The sequence below is a fragment of the Myodes glareolus genome, chromosome 3 (assembly GCF_982192425.1).
Source record: "Myodes glareolus chromosome 3, mMyoGla1.1, whole genome shotgun sequence".
NCBI lineage: Eukaryota > Metazoa > Chordata > Mammalia > Rodentia > Cricetidae > Myodes > Myodes glareolus.
The window spans coordinates 61,920,791-61,939,801 of NC_142028.1; the positions used below are offsets into that span (position 1 = coordinate 61,920,791).

A 19,011-nucleotide genomic window follows, 5' to 3' on the forward strand; every position below is an offset into this window, starting at 1 on the left:
GCTTACTTTTGATTTTTTTTTAAGATTTAGGGACTGGAGATATGGCTCAGTGGTTAAGAGCACTGACTGCTCTTCCAGAGGTCGTGAGTTCAGTTCCCAGCAACCATATGGTGGCTCCCAACAATCTGTAATGATATCTGGCGTCCTCTTCTAGCGTGTGGGCATACATGGAGGCAGAATGTTGTATACACAATAAATAATTCTTGGAGAAAAAAGATTTATTGTCAGGCAGTGGTGGCACATGCTTTTAATCCCAGCACTCAGGAGGCAGAGGCAGGAGGATCTCCATGAGTTCAAGGCCAGCCTGGTCTACAGAGTGAGTTCCAGGACAGCCAGGGCTGAATAGACTGTCTAAAAAAAAACAACAAAAAACAAAAATAAAAAGTAAATAAATATGCTTACTCCCTGGACTCTAACTAGGTCACACAGTGCTTTGATGGTTGGACAGCCATTTTGTCCAGAGGTTAAGAGGACAAATGAACTTTTGTCTATTTTGACTTCTAGGCATGTGGGGTGAGGGCAACCCTCATATGGGAAATGTGGGGGCTGAATATTAGTGAAGTCACAGAATTTAGCCCTAGGCCACCAGAGATGACAGGATAGACAACAGGTGATATGAGACTGGCCCCAAATTCTGAGCTGGATCCCAGGCACTGCACCTGCATGTGACTGAGTCTGCTTCCCTCTGGGCTGCCCGGACCTGTCCTTGCAGGACCTCTGGATCTTTAGACTCCTGCACTGAGTTCTCCAGGTGATTCCTACAGGCTGCTGGTCAATACCAACTATGAGTATCTCATCTACCAATTTCTACCTGCCTCTCCCCAGAAGTCAATGTTCACTGTATTGGAAGATCCAGGGAAACAATGGAGAGAATAAGATCTTGACAGAAAGTCCCTTCATGGCTCTGAACTTCAGAGGGTGGACAATGGACAAGGGACAAGGTGCCTCTAGTTTTCACTTCCACATATATACTCAATCTTGGCACAAAACTGAACGAACCACAAAAGGACGGCAGAAAAGAGGGCTACCAGTTCCTATGAAATAAGATTCCTGGGACTGGAGGGACGGCTCAGTGGTTAAGAGAACTGGGCTTTCTTGTAGAGGGTCCAGGTTTAGTTCCCAGCACCCACTTGGCTGTTCACAACTGTCCTCCAGTTCCTGGGATTCTGACTGTCTCTTCTGGGTAAGGTGCTTGCTATATTGAGGATGATAACCTAAGATTGGGTCCACAGCACCTACATAAAAGTCAGGCCTAGTGGCATATATCTGCAACCCTAACACTGGGAGGTGGGGGCCCACTGGGCAGCTGGTCTAGCTGAAACATCGAGCTCTATGTTCAGTAAGTGATCCGATCTCAAAACTACATGCTTGAGGGTCTGGTGTCAACCTCTCGTTGTACACGCCTGAATGGGTAGATGTGCTCAGCCAGCGCCATGTCCCGCCCCCCCCCCCCCCCCAAACATGTTCCACAGCCTCAGCTGAGTTTTCAGAGTAACGGCAGTTGCTCAGGGAACCCTCAGAGGACTTTTCTTTCCCTCAACAAGCTGGACTAGTAGGAAGGAGTATTACAAGGTTGGGGATGCCCCTTCCAAGTAAGGAATGTACATCAGCAAGTTCCCTTGGGAACAGAAAATAGGTATCAGCACCTTTTGTTTACAGACAGGGTCTCACTGTGCAGCCTTGGTTGACTTGGAACTAGCTATGTAGACCAGATCTATCAAGAGATCTGCTTGCCTCCGCCTCCTAAGTGCTGGAGCTAAAGTTGTTCGTCATTACACCTGGGTCATTTCTACTTCTTGATGCTTTATAATGATGGGTATATTAATAGGATAAACATATATAAAAGTTGCTAAGCAAAATAGGGTACATATTCAAACATTTTACCAACGGACATTACCAGCTACATTATCTTTCCTTTTAGGCTTATGAAATCAACTGCACTAAAATGAAACCATTAATCCACATTAAATACTAATGCTTACACTGGCCTTTCTCTAGTTAAGATTAGTAAATGTTACTTTTCATGATGCCCCATTTCCCACCTGCAGTTCTAAAATTTTTCCCGAGAGAAGGTTGAAGTAGGTGACATTGGTAGTTTCTAAGAGCATGGGACATCTGGTGTTACAATGTACTGAATACCTTGTATTGGACTCCCAAACACAAGCACTTCTACCTATACAGAGCAACATTCCAGAGGCTGGAATTCCGTACCACTCTCCTGCCTGTGCTCTGCCTCAGACTCCCAGTGCTTAGCAATCATGTGATTACCAAGAGCCATCAAATGACCAGGAGTCAGGGCAGTCCTCTGCAAGCCTCCTTATGCCAATCTCTCCTACTGCTAGTACCTAACCAAGTTTGGGATCTAATAGACATTGACATATATGTGTGCGCACACACACGTGTACACAAGCAAATGCAGGTGCCAGAGGCACTGGATCCCCTAGAACTGGAATTAAGACAGTAGTGAGCTGCCTGACATAGGTGTTTGGAACTGAACTCAGGCCCCAGTGGAAACACAGCAGGTGCTCTTATCCCTGAGCCGTCTTTCTCTTTCTAGGGTCTCCCTAACCCGTCCTCTTTGAGGTCAGATTTCACTATGCAGTCCTGGCTGCCTAGAACCTGGTATGTAGACCAAGCTGGCCTCAGAAGAAGAGACCTACCTGCCTCTGCCTCCTGAAACATGCCATTCAATTGCTAAGTTGTCATTTGAATTCTATGAAAAGACCCACCCTGGTAAACAAAGAAATTGGAACTATGTGGAAGTATTCTAACATACACTCCACACTGGAACATGTTTTTTCTTGTTCCACTTCGCTGGCCCTTACCTACAGGCGTGGCTCTCCAGAGGGAAGCGCTGTCTAGAAAACAGCCAGACGTTCACAATCAGCAACCAGGGTGATTTAGCAGTGTTCCACATTATGAACTCCATCCCCACATTATGAACTCCACCCCCAAGTTAGTTCCATCCACGACATTGTTTACCTTTGACCTCTGTGAGCTCAGTTACTACCACAAGAGTTTTCATGAAGCCTTACAGCAGACAGCCAACTCAGTACACAACCACACACCGTCAGCACCAACTTTAGGGGTCCCATTCTTCAGTGCTGCCAGGGGCTGAGCCAGCCTTGTGGATGGCAGGCAAGTGTTCCACTACTGTGAGCTATAACTAGACCAAGGCCCATTCACAATCCATGGCAACGCCACACACTTTGCACATGTACAAGAAACCCCTGAGGAAATAAGCCTGGCGATCTGTGCTGGATCCTGATACACAGCGGAAGATGACTGACTCCGCACGCTGTAGGAAGAAAACAAACTCCAGCAAGTTGTCCTGACTTCCACAGTAAGTCAATGTGAAAAACCTGTAACATCTCAAAAGCTATTACAATCAAACTACTTTATTAAACATATGGACATTTATATTACAAACAATGCAGTAACATCTCTTCCTCTCTGCCCTCTGGTGAGGCCATCTTGCCAGAACCTCATGCTCACTTAAACCTACTTTCAGCTGTGGGCAAGACAAAGGGAAGGAAAGTGCAATTTTGAAAGTAACACGATAGACCCAAAGCGGGAAACAAAAATAGGCAGAAGGCAGTGGGTTCTTTTTATAGCCTTTGGCCCTAGTATTATTCATCACCTCAACAGGAAGCCTTTCAAGAACAGAAGCTCCCAAGCATGAAGTAGCTCTGCCCTGCTCTCTGGGTTGTGTTTCTCTTTCAATCCCGTCCATCCAGCCTGGAGTCCCGACTAGCTTACCTGGAATTTCTGCTAAGAAATCCCACCCTGGTTTACTTCCTTCTCAACTGTCTATCTCCTTCTGAACCTCTAAACATCAAACAACAAAACAGCACAGCAGTAAGGTTCACGAGGACATCAGATGAGACCTTCTCTATGAAACCTCTGCCCTAGGAGCCACGGCCAAAACTGCAGAGCTGGAGACAACAGATGATAGAAAAACAGGTCCAGTTGGAAATATTTCAGGTACCCAGTGAGCTCCAGTTACTCTGCATCCGTAGATTTAAAGTGATCATCATCCACAGTAGAATAAATGTGTCCCTCGTTGCACAGAAAATCCACTGCTTGCCTAGAAGGAAAAAAAAGGAGGGGAGTTCCCACATTAAAACCAGCGCCTTTTGAATATAGCTCAACAAGCAAACTGTAGAGACATTTCATTTGTATTTTAATAAATAAAGCTTGCCTGAGGATCAGAAAAGTAAAACAGCCACACTGGCCAGGCAGCAATGACACACACCTCTAATCGCAGCAGTCACACTAGGTTGCTGCGAAAAACCAACGGCAGTGGTGCACACTCTTAATCCTAGCTCCAGAGAAGATTATAAAATGGGAGGAGATGGCTCTTAGTCTCAGTCTGAGATTCCTGGAGGCAAGATCGCCATCTTCCGACTGACGCTGAGGTTAAGAGCCAGTGGCTGGTTGTTTTGTTTTTCTGGTCTTCATGTTGAACCCCAATATCTGTCTCTGAGTTTTTATTACTCATGCTTCAGCAAATACCACTTTTTTTGCATTTCTTATCTTAATTAAGAATTATTAATTTTGTTCATGGAAGTCTTTTACAGAGAAGTTAATTAAACCTCAGGACTGAGATTATCCATGCAGACAAGGGCTACCAGGGCTGTCTCAAGTTTTAAAAAGAATAGGGCCACACTTCAAATGACAATTTAGCCGACACAAGAACCTGAAGCCATATTCAGCTTGCACATGAAATCCCTACTGTACACAGGGATCTTACGTCTCCCTTCCCTGGATTCAGGCGCCAGAATCCCATTCTGAAATGCTTTAAGAAAAAAAAAAAAAAGATTTATTTATTTATTATGTATACAGTGTTCTGTCTGTCTGTCTGCCTGCAGGCCAGAAGAGGGCAACAGATCTCTTTACAGATGGTTGTGAGCCACCATGATGTTGCTGGGAATTGAACTCAGGATCTTTGGAAGAGCAGGCAGTGCTCTTAACCACTGAGCCACCTCTCCAGTCCCCTGAAATGTTTTTTGCTCTGCCTGTGGGCAGCAGCAGAGAAGGAGGAAAGGAAGAGTCCTCTAAACCCTCAGGTCCTCACAGATAGAAACAGAATTTACTCAGTGATCCTGGACCCCATCACCAGTGCTCTGAGACGGGCACTGTCTATCAATTTACAGCACAGGGATGGGAAACTGACCTGGGCATTTCTTTTCTATCTAGACCAACCACCCCACCCCCGAGACAGGGTTTCTCTGTGTAATAAATATTTCTGGCTGTCCTGGAATTTGGTCTGTAAACCAGGCTAGCCTCAGACTCACAGAGATCCACTTTCCCATTCTTCCTGAGTGCTGAGATTAAAGGCAAGCACCAGCTAAGCCTACAATTATTAAATGGGCTTTTGTTTTGTTTTGAGACAGGGCCTCTTTATTCAATCATGGCTGTCCTGAAACTCGCTATATAGACCAGGCTGGCCTCGAACTCAAGACACATGAGTACCATCTACTTATATAGTCCATCTCAGTTCACTGCAATGGAATCAGGAGTCTGCTGCCTAAATAGAAATCAGGTCAAAGGTATAAGGACTGCTCAATGCCTTCCGATCAGAACGAATCAGCAAGCGGCGCAACAGTGCCACCGGCAAGTCCTTCTGAAATCTCTGCACAGCTGGCCAACTTCCCTCTCAGCAGGTTGCAGTTGACAACTTTCCTTTTTTCTTTTGCTGTGTGTCTCATAGAGTCCAGGTTGGCTCTGAACTCCTGATCCTCTCGCTTCTACCCTTCAAGTGCAGAGATCACAGGTGAGCACCAATTACCTTTTACATTGACTTCTCATTATCAGGGAACTGTAAACAAAGACAGTTACAATTCTGGACCTTGAGGCCATGGACAACAATACTTACTTGATTGAGGCTACAGGCATGTGCTGGAGCTGATTTCTGAGATCCTGAAAATTCAATCCTTCTGGTCTTGGGCAAGCCTTGATCAAATTCAGTACCTAACAGTTCAAATAAAGACTTTAGCAACTGCTCAGGATCAGGTTACGTTAACCTGAGTCCCTATATAAGCAAAAAGAGGGGCTAGAGGGATGACTCAGGAGGAGCACTTGCAGAGAACCTGGGTTTGTAGCCTCCACTAGTATCAGGCCATGTGGATACACACACACACACACATACACACACACACACACACACACACACACACACACACGCGCATGCACGCATTAAAAGAGGGGTTGGTATGGAATAGGTACCAAGATAACTTAGATCATTTAGGAAGTAACAAAATATAGGTCTGTGTTTTACATGAGAAATAGACATCTTACCTGGTTTTGGACCATAGTGAGGCCATTTGCTGGCATGAAGTTATTCCCACTGAAGTTTCCTGGCTCACCCATTCCTGGGTTGCTGATAGATGGTCTCCCTGCTGAGAGCTGAATTAAGAACAAGTTTAGAACATTAAAAAAGGCACCAAGTCAAACCTACTTCAAATAACTTGCTAATAAACAGCAAGAAACAATTTAATCAGTTTTCCTAGCAACTGTTTATATGGGAAAGCTGTAACAAGGAAAATGCAGAGATGAAAGTCTTGAAGCACATATCCCCTCTCACCTGAATAGGATACTTCTGGCTTGCAAGCTATAATTTCATTGGGAACCACTCAAGCAACATTTATTATGAAACATCACGGGGAGACAAAAGAACACAGGCTTGCCTGCAAGTGCAGATTCCTGCCCGAGGCCTTGCCTAACGTGGAAAAGGCTGTGGTTTCAATTCGCAACACTCTGAAGAAAAAGGCAGTTGCTCCATCCTCTTTTCAGTAACTCCTTTCTCTGCCTACCACTACTGGGATTATCTCAATTACTCCTCTGAATGGAATTCTACCAAAGTCAGCAATGACGTCTCAATCAGCGGCTCAAGTCTTTCAGTCTTCACAACACCTGATCTCTCAGCAGCAGCAGCACTGACCATTCCCTTCAGATGTGTCCCTACCTGGCTCTCCACTCAGACTACCTTCCCAGTACCATTCATTGTCCTATCTCCACAGGCTAACAAGTTCCCCTCAGGATGGCACCCCAGACCCCTTTCTGGGCCACACATCTTCACTACTGGTAGCCACCTAGTATCAGAGACTTTATGGATTAAATTCTTTCCTTCCTAAAGCCGCTTGCCATTATAATTCACCTCAAGTAGCAGCCCCATTAGCAGAACTAATCCATCTTTGAGTCTCCAGTCTTTCACTTTGCATAATTATTAATTTCTACCCTCAGATAGACCCCCCTCACCTCAGTCTCAGCTTCACCCTTTGAACTCTAATCAACCCTCCCATTACTACATCTCACAAGCCCCTATAATCATGTCCTTCTTACTTGGAAACTTGAAGTGGCTCTCTCTGCATATAAAAATGATACAAAACACTCAGACCAAGAACGCAGGACTTAACAGCTGGTAAGCAGTCAAAAGCTGTACTTTTCCTGCTGTCTCTCCCCCGCCTACACAGCACACGCTCACCTCTCACTCATTTGAGAACCACCTGCACCATCTTCTCATGTGCTAGGATGACAGGCTTGTGTCTGTCACCATGCTGTGCTGCACCGCACTGACCAAGCCACGTTAGTCATTTGCTTCCTTCTTGGCTTTAGCGTGTTTATCTAGAGGCCAGAGGACACCTTGACCACCATTCATTCCTCAAGTGCCATCCATCCACTTTTGAGTAGGGTCTCTCACTGGCTAGAACTTGACAAGTAGGCTAGGCTGGTTGGCCAGTAAGCTCCCAGACACCCTCCTGTTTCTGCCTCTCAGCATTGGGATTATAAGCACAAGCCACCACTTAAAAAAAAAAATCTATGTGTGTATATGTGTGCATATGTGGTGTATATACACATGCATGTCACGGCACATATGTGGAACGCAGAGAACAGTTCTCTCCTTTGATCATGTGGGGTGCAGGCATCAAACTCAAGATTGTTAGGTTGACCATTTGCCTTTACCCGCCAAGCCATTTCATTAGTCCATGTTCTGCTCTTCCCTACAGTTCTTGGGGTCAAATCCATGTCCTTAAGCACCATACCAAGAGACAACTAGCCAATCACTTGGCTTCAGCTTTTGACCCATCCCCAACTGTAATAGCAATCGCTTTTTCTAATACACGTCCCTTCATCTTTGTAGTGCCTGATGAACGGTACACTCTTTAGGTGTTCTATCTACTGTACTGAATGACAGGAGCAAATCTATCCTGTAAGGTTTAAAGCGTTAGCAGATTCTCCTGTCTACAAACGTTCATTAAATGTCCACTGTTGAGATGCTTTTATAATGTACAGCCTAGAAGCAAAATGCTGTCTGGCTTGGGAATTTTCAATCACCCTTCTTGGTACTGGATGAGAAAGAACACGAAACTCTGAAGAACAATGAGTGTTTCATTTAGACTTAAAAAAATAAAATTGGCAAAGCTCAGAAAGAAAATGTCCTGAGAACCTAAGAAATGATTTTTTTCTTTTTGGGGGTGGGGGTGATGGTTGTGGTGTTTTAATATTCTACAGAATCGCCATCCATGGGACTGAGAAATGGCTCTTCCCTCAGACTGTCAGATGGCACACAACTGCTTACAATCCTACCTCTAGGGATCCCATGTTCTCTTCTGGTCACACACCACATACGTTTACATAAACACATGTAAATAAACACAAATCTTAAAAGTTTGTTTTCCCAGAAAAGGGAAACAGATTATTGCAGCTCTTACCTGGTTGTTAGGTTTGCTGAGCATCATATGTGCATTGACCACCTCTAGAATATGTGCAGTGAACTCATTCATGTCTTCCAGGGGAATAATCTTAAAGGCTACCAGGCTCTTTTTGTTCTATTAAAGAGGAAAATGCAAGCAAAAGACAAAAAATAGTTAAATAACTTTCTGAGCAAACCACTGGTGTTTTCCTTGGTTATATTTTTCAGTTTTGGGAAAATCTGTTACAACACTTTAAAAAAAGTGTGTATGTGAATGTGGTACATGGACCACTGTATGTGAAAGAGGTCAGAAGTAGACTTGAGTATTGGTCTTTACCTCCCACCTCAAGAGAGAGGTTGTTTTCCGACTATACACACCTGACTAGGTAGCCCCACAGCTCTAGGGATTCTCCCATCTCCTCGGTGCATCACAGAGGCTCCTGCTATACACCCGGCTTGTACACAGCTCCTGGTGGCTTTAACTCAAGAGCTCAGGCTTCTCATACTTTTTCCTTTTCTTTTTGAGACAAGATTTTTTTTTTTAACTAGGCTGGCCTAGTACTTATAGATCCCCCCTACCCCCTTTCAACAGGGTCTCACTACGTAGTCCTGAGAGTTTGAAACTCACTATGTAGATCAGAGTGCCCTCAAATTCAGAAATTTATCTGCCTCTGCCTCCCGGGTGTTGGGAATAATGGTATGTACCATCCACTACGTGTGCCTTCAATGTCTGTTTTAAGGATAATTATTTATTCTCCTAATAAAGACATAAATTCACATATGCTTCACATAAAAAAACATTTTTTTTTTTTTGAGACAGGGTTTCTGTGTAACAGTTCTGGCTGTCCTGGAACTCACTCTAGAACATGCTGGCCTTGAACTCAAGAGATCTGACTGCCTCTGCCTCTTGAGAGTTGGGATTAAAGATTGTGTTACCATCACCTGGCAGTAAAGTTTTTTTGTTTTTTTTTTTTGAGGCCAGGTCTTACTATTAATACTGGAACTCACTATCTAGGACCAGGATGGCCTTGAATCTTGCTTGCCTCTACTTTCCAAGTGCTGGGGTTTAAGGGTCTGTGCCACAATGCCCTGCTTCGTGAAAACATCTTTTTTCTTTACATATACATATATATGTATACATATACATACAGAATACATATATAGTATTCTGCCTGCATGTGTACCTGCACCCCAGAAGAGGGCACCAGATCTCATTACAGATGGTTGTGAGCCACCATGTGGTTGCTGGGAATTGAACTCAGGACCTATGGAAGAGTCAGTGCTCTTAACCACTGAGCTATCTCTCCAGCTCCTTGTGAAAATATCTTAAACCCCATCTTTTAAGATCTAAAGATCGGTATATTCGTGTACAGAACTACAGACATTCACATGCCACAGCACACATGTGAAAATTAGAAGACAATCTTAAGTGTTGGTCTAGCCTTCTACCTTGAGACAGGTTCTATTCTTTTCACCAATGTGTTATGTCAAGCCAGCTCGCCTGTGAGCTTTCCACAACTGTCTCCACCCACACAGAGGTTACAGGTGTGTATTACCAAGTCTTATGACTCAGGTTTTACTTTGGTTATAAGGATACAAATTCAGGTCTTCAACCCATACCACAACCTCCAAAGCTACCATTTATTTGACTTTACCTGGAAAGACCTGAGGTGGCCAGCCACTTTCACGTATGTTTCTGGAGGAACCACAGTGTTTTCACCACTGGCATCCTAACAGATAAAAATAAAAACATATGACTATGTTTTTTAAATTACTTTTAATTTTTTGTTTTGTTTCGCAACAGAGTTTCTCTATAGCTTTGGAGTCTGTCCTGGAACTTGCTCTGAAGACCAGACTGGCCTTGAACTCAGATATCTGTCTATGCCTCCCGAGTACTAGGAAAAAGATGTGCACCACTGTCACATGGCTACTTTTAATTTTTTAATAGGGCCTCATGTAACACAGGCTTGTCTTCAGACTTAATACATAACCATGGATGACTTTCAACTTCTGATCTTGTCTCTATCTTCCAAGTTCTAGAACACAAACCTGTGCCACCATGCCCGGCTTATTTGGTATGGAAGACAGAACTTCCAGTCCTTTTTATTACTTTTCAATGAAGGTGAGTGTGACTGGGTCTTTTAAATGCAGTTCAGGTGTCCTGGAACTATGTAACACAGAATGGCCTAGAACTTACAGCTTATTGGAATTTAGCTTATTTATTGGAGTATAAGAGGTATGAGCCAAAGCAAAAGGCTGGTCAACAGTTTTTAATCATTAATTTTAATTTATTTTGTGTGTATGTATAAGCATGCATATGTGCCTTAGGTCAGAAGACATGTGGAAGTAGGTTTCCTTTTTCTATCATGTGGCTTACTGAGCCATTTTACTGGTCCCTGGTCAACACTTTTTCCCCCTTAATTTTATGGGTTATGGGTATATGAGTATGTCTGTTTTTGATGGCAATGGAGGCCAGAGAAGTGTGTCAAATACGCTAGAAATGGAGTTACAGATAGCTGTGAGCTGCCGTGTGGATTCCGGTAATTGAACTCCGGACCTTTGGAAGAGCAATCGATGTTCTCAACTGCTGAGTCATTCCTCCATCATACCTGGTCAATACGCTCCAATTAGATCTTAGTACACATCTTTGTTCCCTTAATGTAAATCCCTGGAAGTGGATTTGTAGGCCAATCCTTCCCCCCACCTGTTTTGGTTTTTCGAGACAAAGAGTGTCTTTGTGTAGCCATGGCTGTCCTAAACTTGCTCTGTAGGACCAGTCTGACCTTAAACTCAGAGATCTACGTCCTCCGCCTCTCAAGTGCTAGAATTAAAGGCTTGTATCACCATTCCCAGCAATTTTTTTAAAAATTTATTTATTATGTATACAGTGTTCTACCTGTGTGCCAGAAGAGGGCACCATATCTCATTACAGATAGCTGTGAGCCACCACGTGGTTGCTGGGAATTGAACTCAGGCCCTCTGGAAAAGCATCCAGCACTCTTAACCTCTGAGCCATCTCTCCAGACACTCCCCTTTTTAACTGAAGATTCAGTACAAGGTGAGCTTTGGTAAAATACAACAGTTTATACTCATATTATCACAATTATATGATAGCCATTTCCTTGCTAGAAAAGACGACCCGTCAACAAATGACTATTTTCTACATGTCACAAACACTAAGCCAGGGCTACTCTCATCCAAATTAGAAACTGTCATTCATTTCCAATCTTACTAAGTCTGACCTGAATCATTACTGCATTTTTATCTGGTCTTTTATTATAAATGGCCTGTGTATCTTTCTTTGCTCATTTTTACAAGGTGTAGTTACTTGTTTTAATTTGCAGAGCTTTTTATTAAACAGTTTCAAGAGTCCCAGCATGCTTCCCATTCATTTAAACAGTATTGAGGGCCCACTGTTCTAGGTGTTGGGGACAGTGATAACCAAGAGAGATTTTTTTCTCAGAGAATTTACTTTCTACTGTCTTCTGTCACTTGCCTTTAGATCTCTCACAGTATTTTAGGTGGTTTTAAATTTTTATGTGGCCAAATCTATTAAGTTCTCATTTTGGGTTTTTTTTTTTTTTTACCTTCAGTGTCTTGCTAATGTATTTTCACACTAAGAAGACACTTACATCTGTATCCACCCACTGGCGAACATCCATGGGTGCAGCAGTCATATCATCTATTTTGTAAAGAATATTGGTTGGAGCCTTCTCTGCATTTCTGATTATTCCCACAATCGTGACCTAGATTAGAAAAAGAAAACAAACAGGCCTGATTGTCCTGGAAGCCAAAGCAAGATGTACATATAAATACAATTAGGAAAAAAAAAATTTTTTTAGAGATAGTCTCACTATGCAGCCCTGAACTTGTTTGAAGGACCTGGCTTGGCCTCACATTTGTGGCAAATGTCCTGTCTTCTCTTGAGTGCTGAGTTTACAGGTGTGAGGCACCATGCCCAGTATAAAAATTTATTTATTTTTATTTATTTACCTAAGAGTGAGCAAGGCTTGTTATAGAATATCATTTTAAGACGTGTTACATTTGCGTATGCTGTGGAACATTTATTTAATTATAAAAAGATATAGTGCATTATCTTATTTGCATTTGTTTAGCTCTTGTGAAATTGTGTTAGATCTGATTGACCTAATAGAGCTGAACAGTCAACAGCAAGGCAGGAGAAAGGACAGGCAGGGCTGGCAGGCAGAGAGAATAGACAGGAGGAGAAATTTGGGAAGAAAAGGTGAAGGAGTAGGAAAAGAAGGCCAGCCACCTAGCTACACAGCCAGACATAGAAAGATAGACAGGATAATTTAAGAAAAGCTGGCTGAGGGCCCCGCAGAGCACTGGCTGTTCTTCCAGAGGTCCTGAGTTCCAACAGCAACTACAAGGTGGCTCACAACCATCTGTAATAAGATCTAGCACCCTCTTCTGATATACAGGCACACATAATAAATAAGCAAACACATCTTTAAAAAAAGGAAGAAAAAGGTTGGCTAGAAGCAAGCCAAGCTAAGGTCAAACATTCATAAATAATAAGTCTCTGTATGTATTTATTTGGGAGCTGAGTGATCCCCCAAAACGAGCAGAGTCAAAAGAATAAAATTTAATCAACAAAGGCAAAATAAAACAAAAATTCAAAAAATAAACCGGGGTGGGGGGAGGGGGGTTCCTAAGTGTGGTAATTCATGCCTTTAATCCCAGCACTAGGGAAGTTGGAGGCCAGCTTGGTCTACAAAGTTGAGTTCCAGGACAGCTAGGGCTGTTACACAGATGAAACCCTGTCTCAAAAAACAAAAAACAAATACTTTAAAAAAAATACAGTTTTTACTATTGGGTTACGTGTGACCGATACAGATGTCAGAGGATGCTTTTCTAATGCAGGATCTGAAGACTGAACTGAGGTCAGACTGTGCAAAGATCTCAAGCACTTTTAACCAGAGCATGTCATTGGCTATATACTTTTAAATTTAGCAAGTGTTATTTTTCTTTCTGTTGCTGTTGTTGGTTTTTTGAGACAGGGTTTCTCTGTGTAACAGCTCTTGGTGTCCTGGAACTCCCTTTGTAGACCAGGCTGGCCTCCAACTCAGAGATCCCCCTGCCTCTGCATCCTGAGTTCTGCAACTAAAGGTGTGTACTACTGCCCGACTCTTCTTTTATCTTGTGTGAATGCACTGGAGTGTGGTGCACGTACAAGTGAGCGGACGCTATGCAGTGATTGTCAAGGCTGAGTGCTTAGGTCTAGCACTGCTGGGCTCTTCTCTAGAGACAGGCCTCCCACTGAACCTGGAGCCAGCATGTCCCAGGGAGCCTCGTTTCTGACCCCACAGTTCTATAGCAAGAGGCACAAGAGTAATCAAGCATGGCTTTCTACACGGATACTAGGATCTGATCTCTGGTTCTCATGCTTGGATATCTTTCGAACCCCTTACTTCTTAACACTAAGTGTTTCTTCCACACAATTTAAAATACCTGCGAAATCTCCACATTCCCAATTCTGAACACTTCATCAGTCAGAGTAGCAGACAGCAGCTGGGATATGGTACAGGGCACAATGTACTGGGCTCGGACTCTCTGGAAAGAGAAACGCACATAAAGTCAATCCTAGTGACAACAACATTCACTTAATATTTGCTATGTGCCAAGCATGTTGAGTATACAACACTTAATGTTCAAAACTAAAGTCTCCTTACCTCAGGGATCAAGATCAGAAAATTAACAAATACTGCGCTTGATGCTCCTGCCTCTGAAGTGCTAAGATTCAAAGTATGTGCCACTTTTAAATCAAATCCATACTGATATGACGCCAGAACTCCAGGTGGAGAGATGTCTGTATACTATGGACTCACAAAGAAAAGGTCAGACTAGAGGACAACATAGGAAAGCCTGTCTTCAGAACAAACTTTTAAGAGTTCAAGGCCAGTCTGGCCTACAGAGTGAGTTCCAGGCTACAGAGAGAAACCCTGGGGGGTGGGGGCAGAAAGAACACATCCCAGACATAGCAAGCTGTTCAGGGCATCACCGAGGTGACAGTTTTGTGAAAAGGCCTGAGAAATGACAAACAGAAATAGAACTTAGGAGATGCCCTAGGTTTCCTGATAAAAACAGTTGGCAGTCTCTGTAGAAACAGGGTGAGCTTAACCATGCTGGCCATCTTTAAAGGAAAAAGCATTTAATGAAGACACTCAAATCACCTCTCGGAGCAGGCTACCAGCAATGTTATAGGTTCAAAGCCAGCCCGGGCAGAGGTTACACCCCAACCTCACAACTAAAATAGAAAAAAGGAAAGACCAGTCACTTCAGTTAACGGGCAAATAGTTAGAACGAGCCTGATCGTTCCTGCCCTTGATCCCAGCACCAGAGTCAGAGGCAGGGGGATCTCTGAGTTACAGGGCAGCCAGGGCAACACTGTGAGCCTGCCTCAAAACAACCAACCCCCAAACTCTTGATCTCATAGAAAGAACATGTGCAAGGCAGGAAAGCACAGCAGATTAAAGACCTCTTGTTCTTCCAGCTAGCGAGCAACAGGAAAGAACCCGAAACCTGTCGTGAACATAGCAGACTCTTGCGCTTCGGGAATTTGGTGGCTCCAACCGTGACCCCTGGGTTGACGACAGGGACATTTAGCTGCTAAAGCGTCCTTCCGAGTGGCAGGGCCGGGCAGACAAGTGCAAGCACGGCATCCGCCCGGACAGAAGCCCGTTCGTCTCCGAGACCGGGGAAAAGCGAAGGACCACGGGGCGGCCTCTCCACCTACCGACTTCTTCTCGGCCTGCGACGCCGTGGGCGAGCCGAAGCCGCCGGGGGACTGCGTGTAGCCGCCCGCTCCGCCATAGCTGGAACCGCCGAAGCTGTCGAAGCCACCTGTTAGCGAACGACAGTCATTAGCGTCCTCTCGGCGAGCCGCCGCCTCCCTTCCGCCGCGGCCACGAAGACCGCCTTTCCCGACCCCCCACCCCCGGGTCTCTCGCCGCGGTCCTGCTCCCACCACCACGCGCAGCTCCCCGCCTCCTCCCTCGCACGCCCGCCATTACTGTTCCACATCCTGGTCGCGGTTTTCCCGAGAAGGAGGACCAAGACACGCCGGTCTAGGGGCTCGGAGACTACCGAACTGTCTACCGCTCCGGCGTGGCGGCGTTGTATCTACTCTACACTGGCGCCACAAACTCCTTCCCGCGAAGGACGAGCCAATCAGTGCTCAAGACACAATCTCGTTTCAACCAATCAGGACTCACGACTCTTCCGCCTTTTCCGGTATCTGGGCGGTGCTTCAGGAAAAACGCACTGCCCCGAAAGGGGATGGAAGCCTGAGCGGCCACCTTTATTGAGGGCAGTAAATACTGTCCCCGATAGGACAGTATTTCAAGACGCCAACCAATCAAACACTACTTCCAGGGCGTATAAAAAAAAACATCTTGTCAAGTGCGCGACATCTTAAGTCACTTCCTATGTTCTTTAACCTTGTATTCCCGCCAAACTGCCAGTTTCCAGGCGAAACTGAGTTTTAGATGCTGCGGAGAAAGTCAGGCTTTAGACGTCGGCGCTCCGTTGTGACTTGCCATTTGCACACCTCCGAGATCCGCAGTACCAGCCTCACAGGACCTCCTGGGCTTGCTTATTTTCTATAAGATATGAAATTCGCCAGGTGCGGCGATTTCATCTCAGCACTCAGGAAGTTGGAGCGAGAGGATCGCTATGGGTTCGAGTCCAGCCTGTTCTGCGTAGTGAACTCCAGGATAGGCAGGGCTACATAGTGAAACCAAGTAAGCGGGGCAGTGGTGGTGCACACCTTTAATCCCAGCACTCAGGAGGCAGAGGCAGGTGTATCTCAGTGAGTTCTGGGCCAGCATGGTCTACAGAATGAGTTCCAGGACAGTCAGGACTGTCCCACAGAGAAATCCTGTCTCGAAGAAACAATCAATCAATCAATAAATAAAATGAAACCTTTATTGTAGAACCACATGATCATTTCCATTGAGCCTGTAAGAAACCTCATGGAGGCCAGCAAGATTAAGCAAGTATTATTTTCTGTTATACAGGGATATCTCCCTAAAGAGGGGTTTGAGAAAATAGCATCCAATGTAGAAGAAGGTGAGGTTTATATAGCCCCCAAAACTGCAAGAGTAGGGAGTTTTCAGAGGAATTTTGTTTTTTTTAGGAACTTGGCTGAACATTCCAAAATTATTTGGCAGAACAACTTATCAGGATATAGGGTGTGGAACACATCAAATTCCAGAAAATGGGGCAAGACCCGGTAAAATTTAAGTTTTACAAAAACCAGGAATGTATTTATTTTGACTTTGTAATAAGATAGCTTCTGGGGCTGGAGAAATGGCTCAACGGTTAAGAGCACTGATTGTTCTTCCAGTGGATCCGCGTTCAATTCCCAGCACCCACATGGCAGCTCACAACTGTCTGAAGATCCAGTTGCAGGGGATCTGACACCTTCACACCAATGCACATAAAATAAAGTTAAATAAACCATAAAAAATATAAAAAAAATTTAAAAAGATAGCTTCTGATGTTAAAATGGAGTCTGTCTGATCCCTCACAACTTCCAAAAGTTATCCTCTGTGTGCGCACATGCACACACATAGCCATACATAAGTGTGTTTTAAAAGAAAGAAACAAGCTGGGTGGCAGTGGCACACACCTATGATCCCAGCATTCAGGAGGCAGAGGTAGGCAAATCTCTGAGTGAGTTCAGGACAGTCAGGGTTATACAGAGAAACCCTATCTTGAAAAAAAAAAAAGAAAAAAGAAAAAGAAAAAAAATAAAGAAATCTTGTGGATGTTTTGATACGGCCTAAGTAGGGACCTTGGTGGATCAGGTGAGACCCAAGGTGGGTGACAGAATACGCCATGCAGAGAGAGCTTGAGTGTGGTGTTTATTTGAAATAAAGGGAATGGGAAGGGAAGAGCAAATTGGAGGGACAGACAGAAAGGGAGGAGAGAGAGAGAAGAGCAAGAGGAGGGGAGAGGGTGAGAGAAGCTGAGACCTGCTTGCTTTGGTGGGAAGAGAGAGATCAGGATTGGGCAGAGCTTGTCTCTTAAAGTGACCTTTTCACCTTTGTACAAATTAGGATCTGCTTGCCATACTCAGAGGGTGACTGTGCCCAAGTCCCAAGGGGTGCCAGGATACTAACAGTGGCCACATATTTAAAAAAAAAAGATGCATTTATTTATTGTGTATACAGTGTTCTGCTTGCATGTATGCCTGCAGGCCAGAAAAGGCCAGATCTCATTATAGATGGCTGTGAGCCACCATGTGGTTGCTGGGAATTGAACTCAGGACCTTTGGAAGAGCAGGCTGTTCTCTCCAGCCCTCCAGTGGCCACATTTAAGAAGATCCAAAGATGCCCTGCCTTTTCTCCCCAGCTCTGTCTCCTTCCCAGTCTAATCAGCAATCATTCTCCCCTGTGACGAAACTATTCATCCTATGAATTGTACACCTTGGTCTAAAACCTGCTAGCGAGACGTTTGTAGGCAGAGACTGCTTCTTTATTCCCGGTTGCCCAGACACAAAATAATTACACAGAAATTACATTAATTGCAACACTGCTTGGCCAATGATTCTAGCGTATTCCTAGCTATCTCTTACATCGTAAATTTACTCATTTCTATTATTTTGTATTTTACCATGAGGCTCATGGTTTACCGGTAAGGTTCTGGCTGGCAGCTCACATCTTTCTCCTTCCATGGCTACATGGCATCTCTCTGACTCTGCCGACTTTTCCCTCTATCTCTGCTTGGAATTCCCGCCTTGCTCTTCTGCACTGTCATAGGCCGAAGCAGCTTCTTTATTAACCAATGGTAATAAAACATATTCACGGCAGACAGAGGGGAATCCTACATCACCCTCTATGGGTATATGCATGAGTTCAGGTGCCTTCAGAATCATAGGAGGTCCTGGGACCCCCTGTAGTAATAGTTTGTGTTTTAATAAATAAAGCTTGCCTGAAGATCAGAGTGCAGAGCTAGGCCACTAGAGGCCAGGGAGTGGTGGCACACACCTTTAATCCAAGGACTCAAGGCTACCCTGGGCTGCACAAGATTGAATTTGTCTAAAAATAAAAATAGAAGTCGCACAAAGGTGCTCCTGAGAGACCCAGGCCCCAGAAAATCCCTGATCCGTAGCCCCCACACATACACCAAATGGTGACACTCCAAGCCCCAACCCAGGGAAAGAAATACAACCTGAAAAATGGGACCAAAGCCAGAGGAAGAGACCCTTTATCTCCAAATCTAGAGTCAGAGAAAAGCCCCCAAACCCTGAAACTGGAAGAACAGCCGATGCTCTCAATTGTGAGGCCATC

At 44.4% G+C, this 19,011-nt stretch overlaps 1 protein-coding gene across 1 annotated transcript; it reads right to left on the reverse strand.

Annotated features, from left to right (window-relative positions):
- Positions 1–3,382: 3,382 nt before the first annotated feature.
- Positions 3,383–15,883, reverse strand: Rpa2 (replication protein A2). The gene is made up of 9 exons (XM_048434138.3): positions 15,730–15,883; positions 15,453–15,559; positions 14,168–14,269; positions 12,328–12,441; positions 10,351–10,425; positions 8,715–8,831; positions 6,301–6,408; positions 5,879–5,973; positions 3,383–4,087 (listed from the first exon to the last, which is right to left on the reverse strand). Exons 1-9 carry the CDS (start codon positions 15,737–15,739, stop codon positions 4,003–4,005), a joined length of 813 nt encoding a protein of 270 aa, XP_048290095.3. The 5' UTR covers positions 15,740–15,883; the 3' UTR covers positions 3,383–4,002.
- Positions 15,884–19,011: the final 3,128 nt, after the last annotated feature.

Bases quoted from the DNA above. Each gene is read 5' to 3' on its own strand.
- Rpa2 (XM_048434138.3), bottom strand. The intron at 14,270-15,452 runs GTAGGTGGAGAG...TTCTCTTTCCAG, and splicing joins CGCAGGCCGAGAAGAAGTCG to AGAGTCCGAGCCCAGTACAT. The intron at 8,832-10,350 runs GTAAAGTCAAAT...CCTCTTTAATAG, and splicing joins GCCACCTCAGGTCTTTCCAG to AACAAAAAGAGCCTGGTAGC.